This window comes from Aspergillus chevalieri, chromosome 3 (assembly GCF_016861735.1).
Source record: "Aspergillus chevalieri M1 DNA, chromosome 3, nearly complete sequence".
Taxonomy (NCBI): Eukaryota; Fungi; Ascomycota; class Eurotiomycetes; order Eurotiales; family Aspergillaceae; genus Aspergillus; species Aspergillus chevalieri.
In genome coordinates, this window is record NC_057364.1 from 787,034 (window position 1) to 805,627 (window position 18,594).

An 18,594-nucleotide genomic window follows, 5' to 3' on the forward strand; every position below is an offset into this window, starting at 1 on the left:
TTCCCGAATGTCCGTGTCGGCGAAATTAGGGTGGCTTCCACTACATGATGGGTTCGACGACATTGTAGTATTGATTTTCCCTTTTCTTCTATTTTTGTTGAACATTCTTTTCCAACAGCAGGGAAGCCGTCAGCATGCATCAGTTCAATGTATTTACAAGGTGGCGACCACTATCCACCGACAACGAACAAGAGACGTCAGAAATCAAACGAGTATATGAGAAACACGACAAGTCCCGTATATCAATGTCTATAGCAACCCCAGATGCCGCAAGACAGCGCCCATGGAAGAGTGAAGCTGCATTTACCCAGCTATTCGAAGCCAGCGACGACAACAAGGCAGTTTTCGACGCCGTAGTCGCACCTACACTACCACAAGTCCTCAACGGACAAACCTGCAATTTCTTTGCTTACGGTCACTCTGGGAGTGGAAAGTCGCACACGATCGTTGGATACGACTTTGGCAACTCGAGCAAATTCGGATTGTGCCTGTCAGCAGCTCGTGAGCTCAGTGAGACGCTGGAGCAACTCAATGCAGATAACTGTGACGAGTCCTCGCGACTCGGCATCGGATTTCGCATGTATAATTGCGCAAGAAAACGGCATTTGACTTGCTCAATAACCACTGCAAGTGCCATATCCGCGAGGGCTATGATGGACAGACGCACATCCGCGGCGAGACTGAAGTGCTAGAGGGCGGTAGAGTCAGGGTGCGTCCAATCGTTACCAAAGCTTGTTGGAGCTTTGATGAATTTCGCAGAGAGCTGCTTGGGGGTCTGGAGTTGAGGGCAACTGGAACGTCTACCGTGCATGACCAGAGTTCCCGCACGCATGCAGTACTGGAGCTTGAGATTGTTACAAGAGCATTGCTAGATGCTCGCGAGGCAGTTATCGAGCGATAGTCCGAGTTTGTGCCTGTCGCAAAGCGCGCAACTGATGTATACCTAGAAGAGAATGTCAAGGGCTTCGTACAGACCCCAGAGGGAAAGTTTGTTCCAAATCCAGATTACCAGATCGACCAGGCAAGCATAGATGCCGCGGAAGCGAAGAAAGCCGAATTTGAACTATCTGTACAAAAGGCAGAAAGCTACGTTAATGATGTCCTCAAATCCTATCGCCATCCATGCCTCGGTGGAAAGCTAGTGTTTGTCGACCTGGCCGGGTCGGAATACTGCCACGATAAAGCAGCTCCCTCTAATCCTAAGCCAAAGCAAACGCTGCAGGAGCAGCAAGAAGCTCGACAGATCAATACTGATCTTCTCGCTCTTAAAGAAGTCATCCGAGCGAGGGTGTCAAACCAGAGCCGCATTCCGTTTCGGTCATCGCCGTTGACCATGGTCCTTCATGGTCATTTCCTAGGAGATAATGCCAAGGGCAGTTCTTCAGCGATGATACTCACGGTGTCGCCTGCGTCGGGGCATTTTGCTGCCACCATGAATACATTGAAATATGGGAATTTGGTTGGTGTAGCCGGTGGGGATAAGAAAAAGACTGTACGGTAGGATGTGGGATCAGATTTACGCTCTGGACTCACGGACGCACTTTTTGATCTAACAGGAGTATTGTATATCACTATGCGAGCGAAAGCAATGTTTTGGCATTCACCATACATACATAGCCTCACGGCTTCGTCCTGGTTGCAGTGAGCAATATCAGAGTATATACTGCAAGAGCTATATATATACCGGCAATGCAAATCCATCTATAGAGAATCACACTAAACGAACAACGTCTAAAATATAAACAATCAAGTCCTTACACTACATTTCAAATAAGCACACCACGGTAGTATATCGCAGTATTTGCTGAACTAGGGCTGATATCCGTCAGAAAGAGAGGCCGGGATTGTATTCTATATCAGGATTAGTGCTCTACATCCGACAAATGAGAACTCTTGAATATTTGGGCATTCTGAAGTACATGAACTCTTTTTTTGCTTGCTTGTGAGTAGCAACGGATGTCGGCTGTGACGAGGTCGTTGTTTACATGGCTACAAGCATGATCCTCGAGGGTCGACACGAGATTCGGTTCATTCGCGCTGCAACAGTCTTTGTCCTCTTTGTCGACCAATAGCCCGGATCGAAATCAATGAATCTACGAGGTAAAAGAAAGGAACCGGACCTGTGACACGTGGGACCCACAAGCATCTCTAATCAAAAAATCCCTTTTTTCAAATAGTATCAGCTGTTCGATTTGATGATGACGGCATGTAACAACTAGACTGTCAATCAAAGCACCTCATTATTGGATTGAAGCCAGATAAGCCCGTCATATTTGTTTACGCGGTTGCCTTTTCCGAATGACACGACTGCAACATCGTGGGCTTAGACCCACACAACAAGGAAGTCTCAGTCTATGCCAGCAGACGGATTCAGCTGGCCTGTACGCCGTATCACCAGCTCACACTTCCGTGGTGGATGGTTGGTTGTCCGAGAGACCGAGGGTCGAGGCAGAGTGCAGGTCGCGCAAAGGATGGTTGACTATTTATCGTGCATCTCCTGAGCGTAGCTATTGGGGGACCGGAATCATAACCCGGGCCAGTTAGATATCAAAGGAAAAAGAAAATCAATACCGGTCTTCAATAAGAGGATGCACCAGTTTGTGATACATGTCTAATCAAACATCCCCGGTCGATGCACGGCTTTCCCACTCCGTGACATCCATTTCTAGATGCGTCCAATCTCATATGAGAATAAAGAAAACCGGGGACAAACAAAGCAACGCTCAACTGCAGCACGAGGTCAAATACGACCGGAACAGGGTCCAACAGGACCCCTGGTTGTTGGCTGAACCTCGATATAATCATCATCATATGGTCAGGTGTCTGTTGCGCAAGTACATCCCGATAAGATTGGAAACTGGCCGAGAACGGTCGCTAAGATTGCACAACCACGTTGGTCGATGACCTTCGCAAGTAGGATGGTGAAAGTAGCAGTAGCAGTTAGCATCAAGGATCAGCCAACCCAGGATTGGGAATTGTTAGGTTTTGAACATGTCTGTCTGTGCTATGCAGCAGGCCTATGCGTATGCAGCAATCCATATCGGGAGGAGTCGCCAGATGACCGGCTATGATCAGGGAAAGAGAGTCTGTGCTGTTGCTGTGCTCCATACAGAGTGCTGAAATCGAATTAAGATGCATAATGGCCGCAAACGGCAGGCATCTATGCTGACGAAGATGACGATTTAAAGAGCCGAATCCGAGGTAATACCATCATCCATATCATAATATTGAATGTAGTGCGTATGAGACAAAGCCGCGGCTTCGCGGTGTTGCCGAACGCGCAATCAGGATCACCTTGACAAAGGCAACAATATAATGAGAGTTCCGGCTGTGACTCAAGGTTCAAAAAAAAAAAAAAGAAAATAGAAAACAAAATTATGCGATGAACTAGTCGGGTAAATGGAGTCGCGATTATGAGATAGATAGCATACCATAACTAGTCTGGAGTAGAGAAACTCGTCCACGAAAACGAAAGAAAGGTCAGAAGCAAAAGAAAGTCTGCACTAACCCAATTGGGTTATATTGGCTCTGCTCCCCGCCGCGGCATTCACCGCTGTAAAATTACATACAAGTGTACAGAGTACCCATGCAGAATACCGGACTGGTTTACAAGAAGATCCATATAAACAAGTGGGATTGAATCACAATCTGGATGATAGTCAATGCCCCCCCCCGGGATGGCAGGATGCATCTAGCCGGTGGTTACTCAATCAAGCCACTTTAGAGTCAGCATACTCCGTACATGCATCTCAACCGTCATCTTTCCATTGAGGAGAAAGTCACACAATGTTAAAGCTCACATGTAAGTAGTACTAAATAGTGCAGAGATCAACTGATGCGTTTGCCCTTGTGTCCCATGTTCTAATTCCATGCTTATGTGCATATTTTAGTACTAAATACTGTTATGCTCATGCATACTCTATCCTCGCTTAACAGGTTGTCATTGACTATGACCAGTTACGCGTTGGACTCCACTACCCAGATCCGTCCGTACCCGGTCCAGAGTGGCGGCTACACAGTCGCTCTTATGGACGTTTGTTGCGCTGTTGTAGAATCTATATTTGGAGTCATCACTCCAAGAAGTGAGACAAGACAGATTCGTAAGGTTCCAGAAAACCATCCTTGAAGTATAACCGCCTATCTCTTCTGTACAAGTATGTCTGTACCGAGCGGGGAAGTTTCAATCTCCATCCGGATGCTGCGGAGTGTTGAATCTGTTTGTCCGGTGTCCTCTGTATGGAGCACGGTTGGCTTTTTGATAGACACGGATTACAGCGTACAAGTCTGGAACCATGTTTGGATTTCAGGTGGCTGCAATACCCAGCCGAGGTTGGATGGTTAGTTCTATTTGCGATCCTTGCTCCAGCTAGCCTAGTTAACTCTGTAAAAGTTCACGGAGTATTACAAGTCAAAGACCAGCTTGTTTGCGGTTAACTCTTATACAGAAGTACTACCGCAAGGATTTGGCGAGCAAGGAGGGTGAGCAAAAGAACAGGAGAATAGGACAGCAAGGCTAGACCTGTATCGGTAGGAGCTGGACTATGCATGGAGCACTCTACTCCAGGATAAACTTGTAGGAGGCAAACAACCACGGGGTTCCATTCTCGATTCGTCAAAGACAAATCTCCGACTGAATGAATGAATGAAATGTATGGAGTCTTAGTCTACATTGACTTCGCGTGCACTTTACGCGGGTCCAGGTGATCGACTCTGACAAGGCATAATGATGATAATATTAATGAGTCGGGGAAACCGGTGTGCCCTGCACTCTGTACTATTCGCTGTCCTCAAAGGTATATCCACCTGCAAAGAGAAACCAGGATCAAAGACATGACCAGACCGGACCCGCGTGGATGTAGGGAGACCGGCGTACGGAGACGGAGAACGGCGTATGCCCATATTCATCATCATTATTTGATTGATTGATTGTCCGGAGTTAAACGGAGACGGACTACAGGCAAAGTGGCGGTACCAGAAAATGAAGGAATTAAAAGACGGCAAAAGAGGCGCTTGGTTTCGTATCGCCCGACAGATCCAACTCACAAATTGAATTGCTGAGTTTGCTCGTTTCTCGTTTCCTATCCCGCCTTCAGGAGATAATCCGAACCAATGGTCAGGGAAATGCAAGAGGCTGCGCACTGCCTTCTTTTTTCTCCCCCATGGGAAGATGGGTGGATAGTCTGTTAGTTAGTCTACGGGGTACAAAAAAAAAAAAAAAAAAAAAAAGAGACGGCCAGAAATCCAGCCAACACTAAAACTAAGATACCCTGGTCCTCGGCATACGGAGGTTCTACACATTCAGAGTTACCCCGAACTTTGGTCTGCCAGGCTGTTAGTTCTTAGTCGTTAGCTAGCGATACGCACACCCTGTTCGAAAAGAGTTGGTTGACATGAGAAATAGTTTTTCAGACTATTGCGTATTCCGTACTATGCACACCGAAAAAGAAAATAACCACCTCGCAACAACTCGTCGTGCTGACCTCTTTTGGTCGGGCGCTGACCTGGGCGATGATGATCTTCAGTCAGAAGAACAAGAGCGTCACCATGGATCACGGAGGGTACACTTTGTGCATAGTCCTCCTCGTACTGCGTAAGAGAGTTATCGTTTGGAGTTAGACTAGTTGATGCTACTACTACAGTTACTGGTCATCACCACAATTATTGGTTCTACTCAGGACTCAGGGACTCCGTGTTTCGACTGTGTGTCCGTGTCTCTGCATCGCATTGGATATACGGTGTACGAGCCTCATCTGAAAAAGGTTGCCTTGCTCAGCAACATACATGACAAAAAGAGAAAAAAGGAAAAGAGTGTCAGCCATCCGGAGTAGCATTGTAATGGAACTTCTCCGTCTACGGACAGTGCCCGAATAATGAAAGCGTTCGTGATGTGCATTTTTGCCATCTCGCGCCCAGACCAGGTTTCCGTGCTGTACGGATAGGCGTACGGAGCCTCCTACCAGTATCGCAATTCGTACGGAGGGCAGGCGATCCGCAAACAGGTTGGCTTTTTACCGTCCATGTTTCTTTCTCGTTCCCTGTTATGTAACGATCAATAAAAGTCTCCCTGGTTCGGATGTGCATAACACATAATAGTCTGCACTGATACTCGCAGCTCATCGTCGAATCCAGCGGAATTCCCAAGACTACCGAACGAATAAGAGTTGTCGCATGGACATGTCTCTGTGCGAGAGAGTCAGAGATGAGGTACTATTGAACTGTCAAACCGCGGACTGGGATCACGGCGCGAAATACGGAAAGCCGTCCGGTTGATGTCAGCCTGGCCTAGCCAGCACTACCATTATTGGTTTTCGGATATGAGAGTTAAAAAGGAAAAGCTGCGGCGATATGCAAAGGAGAGAGGATCTTTGGGACGATCGAAGTGGCACATCCAGAAGTTATCGAATCGAGCCTTCTGACTATCACAAGTGCTTTGGAAGTACTACAGAGTTGCCCCGTACGTAGTAGTACTACTGACTGCTGCTAGCAGCAAGTGCCGAATGCAGACCGTCGGAAATGACAATTTGCCTTACTTTCCTTCTGATGGTCCCATAAAAAAGTCAAATAATGAAGCAAAGGAAAGAAAGAGAGAAAGAGAATTGACGCAGATGTCCGACCAATGATAGGACCAGGAATATTTTGTGGTTGATCGGTCCCATAATAACCGTGCTTTCGAGATCAGTCATAAGCCTCTACTGTATGCACTACACATGCTACTCTGTGCTAGTATCCTGCTGAACCCGGTAGGGAATGAATATCGTTCCCCTAGAGTGGCGGCTGTACGACGGTCTCGGTCCTCCATACATAGTACGTACTTGTGCTGTCTCATCTCAATTATAGAAAAAAAATATAGGGAAGGAGAAAAAGGAAACGAAAGCGAGTGACCGACCGACGGGAAGGGTGCCAATCCGTCTCCTGTTTAGCGCCCTAATCCATGTTAATGCGTTGATGCTAGGAGGCCATGGCTTTCAGGTGAGCCATGGGGATGATGGTATGCCCGGCCCCTCTCGTCACCATGGGATAGGCGCACTCCCACAAAGTACTCCGTAGGCGTGCTCCATACTCGTACAGGTCATGTCGTAAAGAAGCAGCCGCTTTTACTTTGCCGCCTGCGTCGGTGTTGGAATAATGGATTCCTTGGCCGGGATGAATGGAGCAAATAGATGGATAACAATGGATAGACGGGGGAGTGGGACATATCGTCGTCACATTGTCACCATAATCCATCACCATCATTATTATTATTATTAGTTTCCGTGTTCCGTAGTATGGTAGAATCATCAGCAGCAAGCCATCGGCACCATATCATTTATCCATCATAATCATCATCCAGATGTGGTTCGGATTCGACACGGAGCAAAGTCTGAAAATGGTGGTGGAGGGATAAAAGTGGATAAGACGAGTGACTCGTTTCCAGTTTAGCGCTTGCCTGCCGTGGTAATAATCTGGGTAATTTGGTATGTATGTACGTATGGTATGTATGAGAGTCGGTGGATGTAACCAGTCAGAAACAGCTACGACCAGCAATGACCAGCATCGACCCAGAGACCGACCGTTGTTCAGCTGCCCTGTGTGTGGTATTCTAGCGGTAACCAGCAGTAACCAGCGGTAATTTTGCCTCCTTTTCAAGTTTTTTGTCTCCATCCTGACTAAGAAAAGTCTTTACCGTATTCCCGTGCCCGTCTTTTTTTTTTTTTTTGCCTCTCGGAGAAACTAATCAACTAGCGATCAACCACCGAAGGGAATGGAAATTGTTGTGTTGTTGTTGTGTCTCTTTCTCCCTTTCCCTTTCATTTTCCTTTTTTTATTACCCACTCCTTTTTGTTACTTCGTGGTGTGGTGCAAGTTGCCCCCCCTAGAACCATTCACCCATTCGGGTCAAAAAAAAAAAAAAAAAAAAAAAGAGAGAGAGAGAAAGACGGTTGCAAATGCAACATCCACCAACAGCGTTGTTTCTTTTTTCTCTAAACTTCTCTTTTTAGTGTGATCTCTTTTTTTGCATACCCTGGCTCGGCCTCTGACATCAACTAACCGGTAACTCTCGTAGTTGTAATAATTAAGAACATTAATTAATTCAACTAAGAAAACTACTAAAGACAAGACTGACTAAACGACCAGACCAAAAAGAGACAATCCGTCTCCGTCTATATCCCCATCTCCATCCATCCATATCCATTCACCCATACATAGTCCAACCCGGGACCGATCCAAACGAGCACCAGAAAGGAGGATCAACCCTCTGGACCTGCGTCCGGGTCAAACTCTGTCTTTCTGTCTTGTCTTGTCCTTGTCCACCTTTTTTTTTTTTCCTCCCTCGGGCCCTTGTCTGATGCTCCTAGACGAGGATCGCCTGTACACTCTATCTCTGTACTTGTAATATTCAAAAAAAAAAAAAAAAAAAAAAAAAAGTATGGATGGATTTCATTAATTTACGGGTTTCCAGAGGATGATGTCTTGACTTCATCCTCCACGACGACGCTTCCTTTTTCGTCTTTTTTCTTATTATGATTGTTACTTCTTTATTTTTTTTTTTCCCTTCCCATCCTATTATTATAACAATTCTAACTTAGCCCCCTCTTACGCGGGTCCCTTTCTCTTCTATATCACCTCCAAACGTGGTATTGGCCGGACTCTTTTAGAGTCCCAAACAGGCAGATAGTATCCCAAACTATACTGCATTTTCCTTCTTGGTCCGTTATAACACGGGCTGTTCCTTATTTCTTCCTTTTTTTTTTTTTTTTATTATACTACTATGTGATTTCATTGCTGTTACTCTAGGCTCCTACCTTTTTTTGTTTTCGTTTTTTTCTTTTTACCCTACCAACTTCTTAGTCCAGACCCAATCCCTTTAGTGCCTTCATTCCATGAGGCAAGGCATGGTCAACATTCACCATTTGAGCTGTTGCTATCCTACCAATTCAATTCAATTTGTGATTGCAACCCTTCATCTTTTTTAACTGCAAGTTCACCATTGTCATCGCTATCTGGTGCAATTCGGTCCCAGAATCCGTCCGCCTTTCCATATGCCTCCGGCTCTGGCTCCGCTTCCGTATCCTTACTCTTCTATACCGGGTTCGATCACTCCCACTTCTCAACTCTACTCCCAGTCCGGAACGTGTGAAAAGCAGCAACAGCAACAATCTCTGGATTCTTTTTCTAATAGATCCCATCACTGGACCGCTCCCTGGAGGGCCGGTCTACCAACACCTCCCAGCGAAATGATGAACGGGGTTGCCTATAACGCCTATCTTCCTTCAAATCCACTTACCACCACTACGACAAACACCCCAGGCAGCTATGGCAGCAATCGAAATGGACTTTCGCTGCACTCGTACAGCAACTATCCCAGTCACTCTCGTTCCAGCTACGGTTCTTCATCGTTGTCCTCGACTTCTGCAGCCGTGTCTAGCAAGCCCCAATATCAGCCAACGTCGTCCGCCAAGCCTGTCGAATTAGCGGGTCAGAAGAAGTCCACAAGCTCTTCGCTCCCCTCGTATCTGCAGATTCCCTCGTCCATCAGTGACACAAATGGCAATCTCGCAGAATTTGCAGCTCAGGTATGTTCTTATCCGCTGGACACTTTCTGGTATCAAGTTACAAAGACTAACTACGTTTATTGGTTCTTATAGATGACATGTCTGTTCTGGTTCGAGAGCACAGCCAAGTTGAACGCGATTGAGAACCGCCTGGACGGCCTCCCGAGCCTCGTTCCTGAAGTCAGTCCCGCATTGGGTTTTCAAAAATGGGTGACCACGGTGCTGTCGACGACGCAAGTCAGCCAGAACGTCATCCTGTTGGCTCTCATGTTCATCTATCGGCTCAAGAAGTTCAACGCCGGCGTCAAAGGGAAGAGTGGCAGTGAATTTAGGCTGTTGACGATTGCTCTGATGCTGGGAAACAAATTCTTGGACGACAACACTTACACCAACAAAACGTGGGCTGAAGTGTCAGGGATATCAGTGCAGGAGATTCACATAATGGAAGTCGAGTTTCTCAGCAATGTTCGATACAACCTCTTTGCATCGGCAGAGGAGTGGACCGAGTGGCATTCTAAGTTGAGGCGTTTCTTTGAGTTCTACCGCAAGGCTTCTTTGGTCCCTGAGGGTAGTGAACAGCTGCTTCCCAAGACTCCTCCCGCCCTCCGCATCTCTCCCAGCTTGGGACCTACGCCTCCGTTGCCGTCATTGTCTCCTGTCTCGAAGCTCCCATCGCCCCCGGTAAACGAGCCGTTGCGTGCCTTGCCAAACTGGAACGTTCCCATGAACAATGGCTCATATGCACCTCTTCCCCGGCTTGGGAATGAAATCCCGCCATCCGTCAGTTCCCGAAAGCGGAGCCGTGATGAACCGGCGGAGGAGCATCCGATGAAGCGAGTAGCCGTATCTACCAACCCTCCTGTTGCAACTCTTCCGCCATCTTCCGCTCTCCCCAGCATCCCGACGCTTCCGCCGGTGTTGACACCGACTTCCGCTCCAGCTTCCCAGGCACCAATGGCGAGACCAGTTTCCCAGCTTCCACGACCCAACATCCCGGCCGCTTCCAACCTGACTCCTACCGTTCCCTCTTCCCTCTCGCATCAACTCCCTCCGGTCTCTGTGCGTCCGGTGCCTTCATCATACAACACACCGACGTCTGCGTCGAACTGGGCCTCCCAGATGCCATCGACCACCATTCCGTCTATGTCGAGCGGCATGTACACTACGCCTGTGTCTCTGCCGGACCCAGGACGACACCACCTTGGCGTCACTTCGGCCACCGTCTCACCGGCGCTGTCAGCGTACTCCGTTCACACATCTCCAACCCATCTGTCACCGTCCTTCTGGCTGGCGAACCGCAACTCGCCCTATCGGCCTGTGCGATCCGTCAACACTCTGCTAATCCCTCCCCCGTCTGCGTCGCTTCAGCAAAACCGGCCCGTTCCTTATGACCATATGCACTATCAACCCTTGGGAAAGCCAGCGGCGGAGCGCAGAACCGGCCTAGTACCTTATCTTCACCAGGACGCATGGCCCCAGGGGCCCATTGCTCAACCTGTCTTCCACCCCACTCCGAACTAATCGGGTTGAGAATTCTCCACTCTTACGCATTTTTACGATTATTTCACGACGTTTCGGATACAAGATCTCTTCTTTTCTTTCTTTCTTTCTTTTTTACCTTCTACTTGTATATATTTTCTCTGTTGAATTATTTCCCCATCCATTATTACGACCTGGCATCATTGTTATGGCGTTGAACATCATAGATGGTTAGGTTTTCTGTTGTCTTTCTACTCTTTCTCTTTTTTTCATTTCACTCTGTTCGGTCAAAAATATGTCCTCAAGGACAAGTTGTTCAGTTCTATTTCATTCATATGGAAGGGTGTCGCATGACTATGGCGTTGCATATTTTACTTTTTTCTTGTTGCTATACATTTCCATGTCTATCCAGCTGCATTTGCATTGCATGATCGAGTGACCTAAAATAACAACAAACCTCCAGATGCAGGGATGATTGCCTGGAGAGAATTTAGATGTACAACACTTGTTGAATCCGTGGTCTTTGTATAGTAGACGGTAGTGTAGTGCAGATTCTGCTGGTTATTTTAGGCGGTGTAATGGGGTGATGACTTCACTTTTCAGGCGGTGAGAATATTCGGGAGGATCGAAGCAGTAAAAAAAATACGACAGAACATATACGGATGGTGGCTACGGTATTTTACCCAAAACAAGGTCAAATTAAAGAAAATTTTTCGTACATAGTGTTCGCAAAAGCCGAATTAAACTTGTTCAAGTAGCATGATCTATTACTAGATAAAAGACAAATCCGGCCTGTAGTCAAGCTAGTCAGAAACGAGCGGCATACCATGTTGAATGGTAAAGAGCATCGAGGGCAAGCCATGTTAGATGGCATTCGAAGAAAGGAAAGTCAACTAAAATTGAAAATGATAGTCGCATAGGCTGTCTCGTACCGGATGCATCTCGGTGATCATCTAGTAGTCATCGCCGCGACTGATAATTTCCTTGCTGGACTCCCCCAGCAAAAACGTCTTAAGGATGGTTAGCTGTATAGTAACAAGACAGAAGAGGTGCATACATGTTCAAACTGTGCCGAGTACGATCCTTCGACGTCCATAAGCGGCGCGTAGACTTCAACAACGCCTTTGTTTGCCAGTTGGTTCATCTACTCCCATAAGCATGCTGATCAAGATCCTGGAAGAGGAGTACTTACACCGGCCAAATACCGCTGAACCCCAAGCCGCTCGAGATAGCGACGGCAAAAGACAAGCGTGCCGAAATGGTCGTTTATTGTCTTGTACAGAGATCTGGCAGAGGCAAGAGGCGATGTGATCGTCTTCGGTGCATCCGGCTCCTTTCCATATCCATAGACGCCAGGCTACGACAGATCAGCATGTTTCCCTCTGAATTTGTATGACGGGAACTTACCCCATCGACTATATACCCACGCCCTGTGGACCCAAAGGTTTCGAGAGCAAATACCTCTCCTTCCTCCATCTTGGTTTGGTCCTTATTCTTGACAAAAGGGATGGACTTTCCGCCATGGATCTGATACCGCTTGATGTTGTGCCCGCTGATGTTCCGCACCGGTTTCACAGGGAAGGTTTTGCTGCCAATCTGAACCTCGTAGCTTTCCATCGCCTCTTGGATGGCAGCACTGACGTCGCTGATCCGGACATCAACTCCGGCATTCTAGCAAGCATTAGCGATGCTAGAAATGCAGACTAGCCACGGAAGTATGGTTACCTTGATACCAATGTTTGTAGCGTCCTTCACTGCAGCGAGCAGATTCTCATAAGTTGGGTCGAATGACATGGTGAACGCACTGTCAACTATCCAACCGTTGATATGGACACCGAAATCCACCTTCATGACGTCGCTCTCCTGTAGGAAGATTTCCTTCTGGCCAGGATTGGGCGTGTAATGCGCAACGCAATTATTCAGCGCCAGCCCGGTGGGAAATCCCATTCCGGACTCGAGGCCCTGTCTGGCTTTGAGGCCGGCATTATCGAGCAACGCTCTAACGCCATCCTCGATGCCCACTGCGATGTCTGTGAGAGCTTGACCAGGCCGAACACTGTCCTGCACCCAGCCCCGGACCTGACGATGGATCTCTGCTGCTTTGCGATAGTTATTGAGAAAACCGTCATCGTGAAGGTGCGTGCGGGCCAAATAGCGGTCCTCCTCAGCTGTCGTACGCGCCGTATTCTCGACCACGTATCCATAGCTCTGAATCTCGCCACTTGGATACTGGCCACTAGGGAAGAGATTCATCAAAGGAACTCGTGGTGGGGATGATTGCTTCACGGACGAAGTTTTCTTCTTGGGTTTCTTGTTGCGTTTCCTCTTCTTAGGAGTTGACGGTGTAGCTTGGGATGTCAGCGACAAGGTAGCAGGGCCAGCGTGGTCCCCATCGTCGTCGTCTTCTTCTCCGCCATCATCGCCCAAGGTAATATCGCCATCCCGGGACAGGTGTGTGCCTCGTGGTTCGCCGCCAACAGCAATGGCGTTGCCAGTGTCGGACGGGTGACCTGTTGAGGTTAGCACCATATAAATCAAAAATGAGTTAGGGACATACCACCATTTGGCTGGTTCTCATGCTCCGGAGACTTAGAACCCATTTCGACATCAAGAGATAGCTGGTTCAGGTATCGGTGGTGGATGGAAAGGAGAATACGAGGCTGCAAATTGGAAGAGAGAAGAAGAGCCGGAGTGGCGCCTTTCCTCGGGCGATTACCAAAGCATGCTTCGTATTGACCTTAATCTCTTATCTTTCCTCAATTGCAACCAACCAATTTACTATATTGAATACCTAGACACCAAAATTAAAGCAGCCAGCAAATGATGAACCGTTAGTTAAATGAGATAGAAGTATATATTCTCGATGCCAATCGATTCCTATCATTTAAAAGCTAGATAGATGCATTCGTTTCCACTATACAAGCTTTTCGACAATCCCAACCTAGACCCCCCGAAACCGATACCGCTGGGTGCTCTTCAATGTGACCTTGTCACCGAAATTGAAAAAAAAAAAAAAAAAAAAAAAAAAAAAACATGCAACAGTCGATTCGCTGGTGGTCACCTATTTAACTACTAATCGACCAGTGTGGTTAACAATAGAGGGTGAGCTTAAGTGAGTGCACTATACAAAACCTACCAGATAGTGCTGGCGAGAACCACTTAGCTATCTGCGTTTGTGGGTGAGCGAGCCGTACTCCCATCCTTGTTCGGAAGTGCTGAGGGTGGACTTTGGGCTGTGATGAACCCTGCCGTGACGGGGTGTAGTGATGGTGACGGTGCGGCTGGTTTTATATGCGATACTCGCGACATCATCATCGTGGCATTGCCTCGGACAATAGCTGAAGACTCTGCTGGAGGCGTGGAACCTCTTTAAGACGATGAAGTTGGTGCTCTTGCAACGACTTTACCCCAACGACTCCGGAATCCACTGATCAGGTATCTAACAGGAGACGTCGGCATTGTATTTACTGCCAAAGACAGATTTTATAAATCCAGAAGAAACACAACATTTCAAGATCCTCCGAATGCAAGGACGTGATAAACGCTTCAGCTTTGACTGGCAAGGAGAATATGAAACTTCAAGGCTATCCGTGAATTGATACAATCGGATGAATTTTCCGTCCTGCAATGGCAGATTAGTTCTTAGTGAAACGTCGACCCAGCATCATTTAGTCCAACTCCTCCGGGACCAACATGATGATCAGAGCCTGTCTGATAATGATCTGGTCCGAAAACTGAGGGATTTCTTCAATGTCGACCCAGACACAGAAGGATACTTCCAAGTCACTTTTGCTTCGGGCTTACACGAGTTTGAGCGCAGTAAGCCCGGCAATAAAGTGATGCATCACTTGGATGTCAAGAGCTGAAGGGAATACATACATACATACAATATATGTTAGTAGTCTCGCATTCTTAACTTCATTGTTATCGAGTTATATTTGATCATTTGTTTATTGTCTTCAGAACGTCTACACTTAGAAAAGATGGGTGTAAGAACTGTGCCAGAGGCGAAATGATAGATAATAGAAGTAACGGAGCAACAACAGATTGCAGATTGATGTAAAGAACTAGAACATAGGTGGGCGACATGACCATACTTATTAAGAACCACATATAGCATTCATTTAGAATGCTTCTGTTTGAGCGCACTATAGGAAATAGAGATATATAAATCCGAATGCCAATCAGTTTCTTACCATATATAGTAGTTCGTTTCTATTCCCAAATAAGGCCTTGAAAGATTCAACACCAGGCGAGAGAAATAATCGTGACATGGTTCCCGACAATCTCCATCTAGACCTCAGTTTCCCGAAATAGGAAATTTAGCCGCAACCCTATATAGCGTATGTAGAGGCGCGAGCTCGATCGTTCGCAAAAAATACCTTTCACGGTTTAGAAGCTTCTGATATTCAATCGAATCCAGGTTAACATGTGAGCGTATTCTACAGGAACAATTCGGAGAAAATCGATATACACAAAGCACATGAGAAAGCGATATCCTCATCGGAACGCAGCAAGCCCCGATCACCTTACATTGAAAGCAGTTCTCCGCAGGGGTCATATAGCCGCGGTCCGCCACACCGGGAAGAATAGGCCATGAACTGACATCAGATCCTTAAAAAGAACAAACGAATTTAAGCTCCGAGAAGAACCGCGGGAAATTCCGGGGTAGCTGTCCCGGGATCTACCGCTAGATGAGTCAGCGGTCGAGGCCTTGATTTTCGATACTAGAAGTAAACAGAGCAGATGATAGAAGGATAAACATGTGCTGGATTCTGTAGATCAATTCTCATAAATAGAGCATTGGAGCATAGAGTAGGACTTTAATCGCTGTTTTCTCGGAGTCCAGCATATTTCAATGCACATACTTGGCCAGGGCTGCACTCTGTATAGTTCTCCTCATGAAATTTCTCCTCACGACTTTCTCCAATTCTGTGTCATATAAGGCTGATAGCAAAGCAATTAGCAACACAATTTCACATTTAACGAATCAATTGCCAGACAATATTGAAGTGGAGGACCTTATCAATTGTGCATTTGTCACAAGGGTCAAAAAAAATTTACAGAGCGGGCGGACACACCGATTCGCCCAAAACAGCTAACAAGACCACGGTCAATTTTTTCTTTTTCTTTTCCTCTTTTGTGCTTCTTTCTCCAGAGAATTTTTTTCGAGGACCTTATACTCACAGTCTTTGGTCACTTGGCTGAGCCATTGCGAATTGTTTCGCTTCTTTTTCTTACACTCTCCGCTCCTCATCTCTCTCCTCTCCCCTCTCCCCTCTTTTCAATTTTTATCCTCCCGCATCCCTTCCACCCCGTTCCTCTCTCGTGTCCGCGCGCGCAAACGCACAACCTCCGATAATGGCTGGCAGTACTCTCGCTATGCGCTCCAGCATGGTCACTCCGTCTACCATGCGCATCTCGTCGTTCTCTCGTGTTGCCCGGCCCTTGCGCTCCAATGGCTTCCTCCAGCAGCAGTCCTTCCAGCGCGCCGCTGCCCGTCGCACTTACGCTGACGCTGCCCCCGCTCCCACCCCGACTCCCAAGCCCAAGAAGAAGTTCCGCTTCCTTCGATGGACATGGCGCCTGACCTTGTTGACTGGTGCCGGTCTCACCGGTATGCTGGCGTACAGTATCTATGAGCTGCGGCATCCGATTGAGCAGATTGAGCCTGATCCGTCTAAGAAGACCCTTGTCGTTCTGGGTGCGTTACTCCTGAGAGGAAGGGAAGATGACAGGAGAGAACTTGCGACTAACAGAATCGCATAGGCACCGGTTGGGGTTCTGTTTCCCTGCTGAAGAAGCTCGACACCGAAAACTACAATGTCATCGTCATCTCTCCCCGCAACTACTTCCTGTTCACTCCTTTGCTCCCCTCGTGTACCACCGGTCTGGTTGAGCACCGCTCCATCATGGAACCTATCCGCAATATTCTCCGCCAGAAGAAGGGTGGTGTCCGCTTCTACGAAGCTGAGGCTACCAAGATCGACTACGAGAAGCGCGTTGTCTACATTAGCGATGACTCAGAGATCAAGGGTGAAATCTCGCACACTGAGGTGCCGTTCGACATGTTGGTCGTTGGTGTTGGTGCTGAGAATGCTACGTTCGGTATGTGAATAGTCAGATCCTTGGGGGACCGGGGCAGGAGCTAACGGTTGTGCAGGTATCAAGGGTGTCAAGGAGAACTCTTGCTTCTTGAAGGAAGTCGGCGACGCCCAGAAGATCCGCAAGCGCATCATGGACTGTGTCGAAACCGCCATGTTCAAGGATCAGACTGAAGAGGAAGTCAAGCGACTTTTGCACATGGTTGTCGTCGGTGGTGGTCCCACTGGTGTCGAGTTCGCTGGTGAGATCCAGGACTTCTTCAACGAGGACCTTAAGAAGTGGATTCCCGAGATCAAGGACAACTTCCACGTCACTCTTGTCGAGGCTCTCCCCAACGTGCTTCCCATGTTCTCCAAGCAGCTGATCGACTACACCGAATCTACCTTCAAGGAGGAATCCATCACCATCCGTGCCAAGACCATGGTCAAGAACGTGACCGACAAGTTCATCCAGGCCGAGGTTACTAAGCCCGACGGCTCCAAGGAACTGGAGACTATCCCTTACGGTCTGCTCGTCTGGGCCACTGGTAATGCTGTCCGCAACGTCGTCCGCGACCTCATGAATCAGATCCCCGCCCAGAAGAACTCGCGCCGCGGTCTTGCTGTGAACGAGTACCTGGTCGTCAACGGCGCAGAGAACGTCTGGGCCGTCGGCGACTGCGCCATCACCAATTACGCCCCCACCGCCCAGGTTGCCAGCCAAGAGGGCGCCTTCCTGGCCCGTATGTTCAACACCATGGCCAAGACGGAGGCCATTGAGAAGGAACTGCAGCACTTGTCCGAGATCCAATCTCAGGCCAAGAACAACGACGAGCGGAACAGCGTCTTCGACGAGATCCGTGAGCGCCAGAAGCAGCTCCGCCGTGTTAAGCAGATCGGTCCCTTCCAGTACTCGCACCAGGGTAGCTTGGCGTACATTGGAAAGGAGCGTGCCGTTGCGGACATCAGCTGGTTGAGTGGTAACATTGCCAGTGGTGGTACCATGACCTATCTGTTCTGGCGTAGTGCCTACCTGAGCATGTGCTTCAGCAGTAAGTGCCTTCCAGGGTTTCTTTTACTTTGTCTGATATGCGATACTGACTATCATATAGCCCGTAACCGCGTTCTTGTCACCGTTGACTGGATCAAGGCCAAGCTGTTCGGTCGTGACGTCTCTCGGGAGTAAATTCATACCTCTCTACCTCTTCACCACACACCTTACGATTCTTCCGTCCACCATTCACTATCTGCCGCCTCTCTCTTAACGCCGCTTTGTATGACCACTTAACCTTCTTTACTATGTTCTCCACATCCTCTCTCTCTCTCTTCTCTTCTTGTCATGTCTTTCCGCATTTAGCAGTTTTGTGTTTTGTTTATTTGTTTTGAGCAAGCGTGACTTGGTTTCTTTTCTTGGGAGGCCCACGGGGGAGAAAGGGAAGGGCAAGGATAAAACCAGAAAAAGGAGTGACAGCCCCTTTCCTCCCGTTTGTACTATTTTA

At 47.8% G+C, this 18,594-nt stretch overlaps 4 protein-coding genes across 4 annotated transcripts; 3 read left to right on the forward strand and 1 right to left on the reverse strand.

The window, feature by feature from the left end:
• Window positions 1-134: 134 nt before the first annotated feature.
• Window positions 135-692, forward strand: ACHE_30290S (kinesin family protein; the record flags this gene model as incomplete). The annotated part of the gene is made up of 1 exon (XM_043276892.1): window positions 135-692. One exon carries the CDS (start codon window positions 135-137, stop codon window positions 690-692), a length of 558 nt encoding a protein of 185 aa, XP_043134825.1.
• An 8,328-nt stretch (window positions 693-9,020) lies between these two features.
• Window positions 9,021-11,054, forward strand: ACHE_30291S (putative mucin; the record flags this gene model as incomplete). Its single annotated transcript, XM_043276893.1, has 2 exons — window positions 9,021-9,554; window positions 9,627-11,054. The coding sequence occupies 2 exons, from the start codon at window positions 9,021-9,023 to the stop codon at window positions 11,052-11,054; spliced, it is 1,962 nt and encodes a 653-aa protein (XP_043134826.1).
• A 911-nt stretch (window positions 11,055-11,965) lies between these two features.
• On the reverse strand, window positions 11,966-13,612 carry ACHE_30292A (uncharacterized protein; the record flags this gene model as incomplete). Its single annotated transcript, XM_043276894.1, has 6 exons — window positions 11,966-12,022; window positions 12,070-12,156; window positions 12,205-12,369; window positions 12,420-12,683; window positions 12,738-13,522; window positions 13,570-13,612. The coding sequence occupies 6 exons, from the start codon at window positions 13,610-13,612 to the stop codon at window positions 11,966-11,968; spliced, it is 1,401 nt and encodes a 466-aa protein (XP_043134827.1).
• A 2,761-nt stretch (window positions 13,613-16,373) lies between these two features.
• On the forward strand, window positions 16,374-18,281 carry NDE1_1 (alternative NADH-dehydrogenase; the record flags this gene model as incomplete). Its single annotated transcript, XM_043276895.1, has 4 exons — window positions 16,374-16,716; window positions 16,782-17,120; window positions 17,176-18,147; window positions 18,208-18,281. 4 exons carry the CDS (start codon window positions 16,374-16,376, stop codon window positions 18,279-18,281), a joined length of 1,728 nt encoding a protein of 575 aa, XP_043134828.1.
• Between the last annotated feature and the right edge of the window lie 313 nt (window positions 18,282-18,594).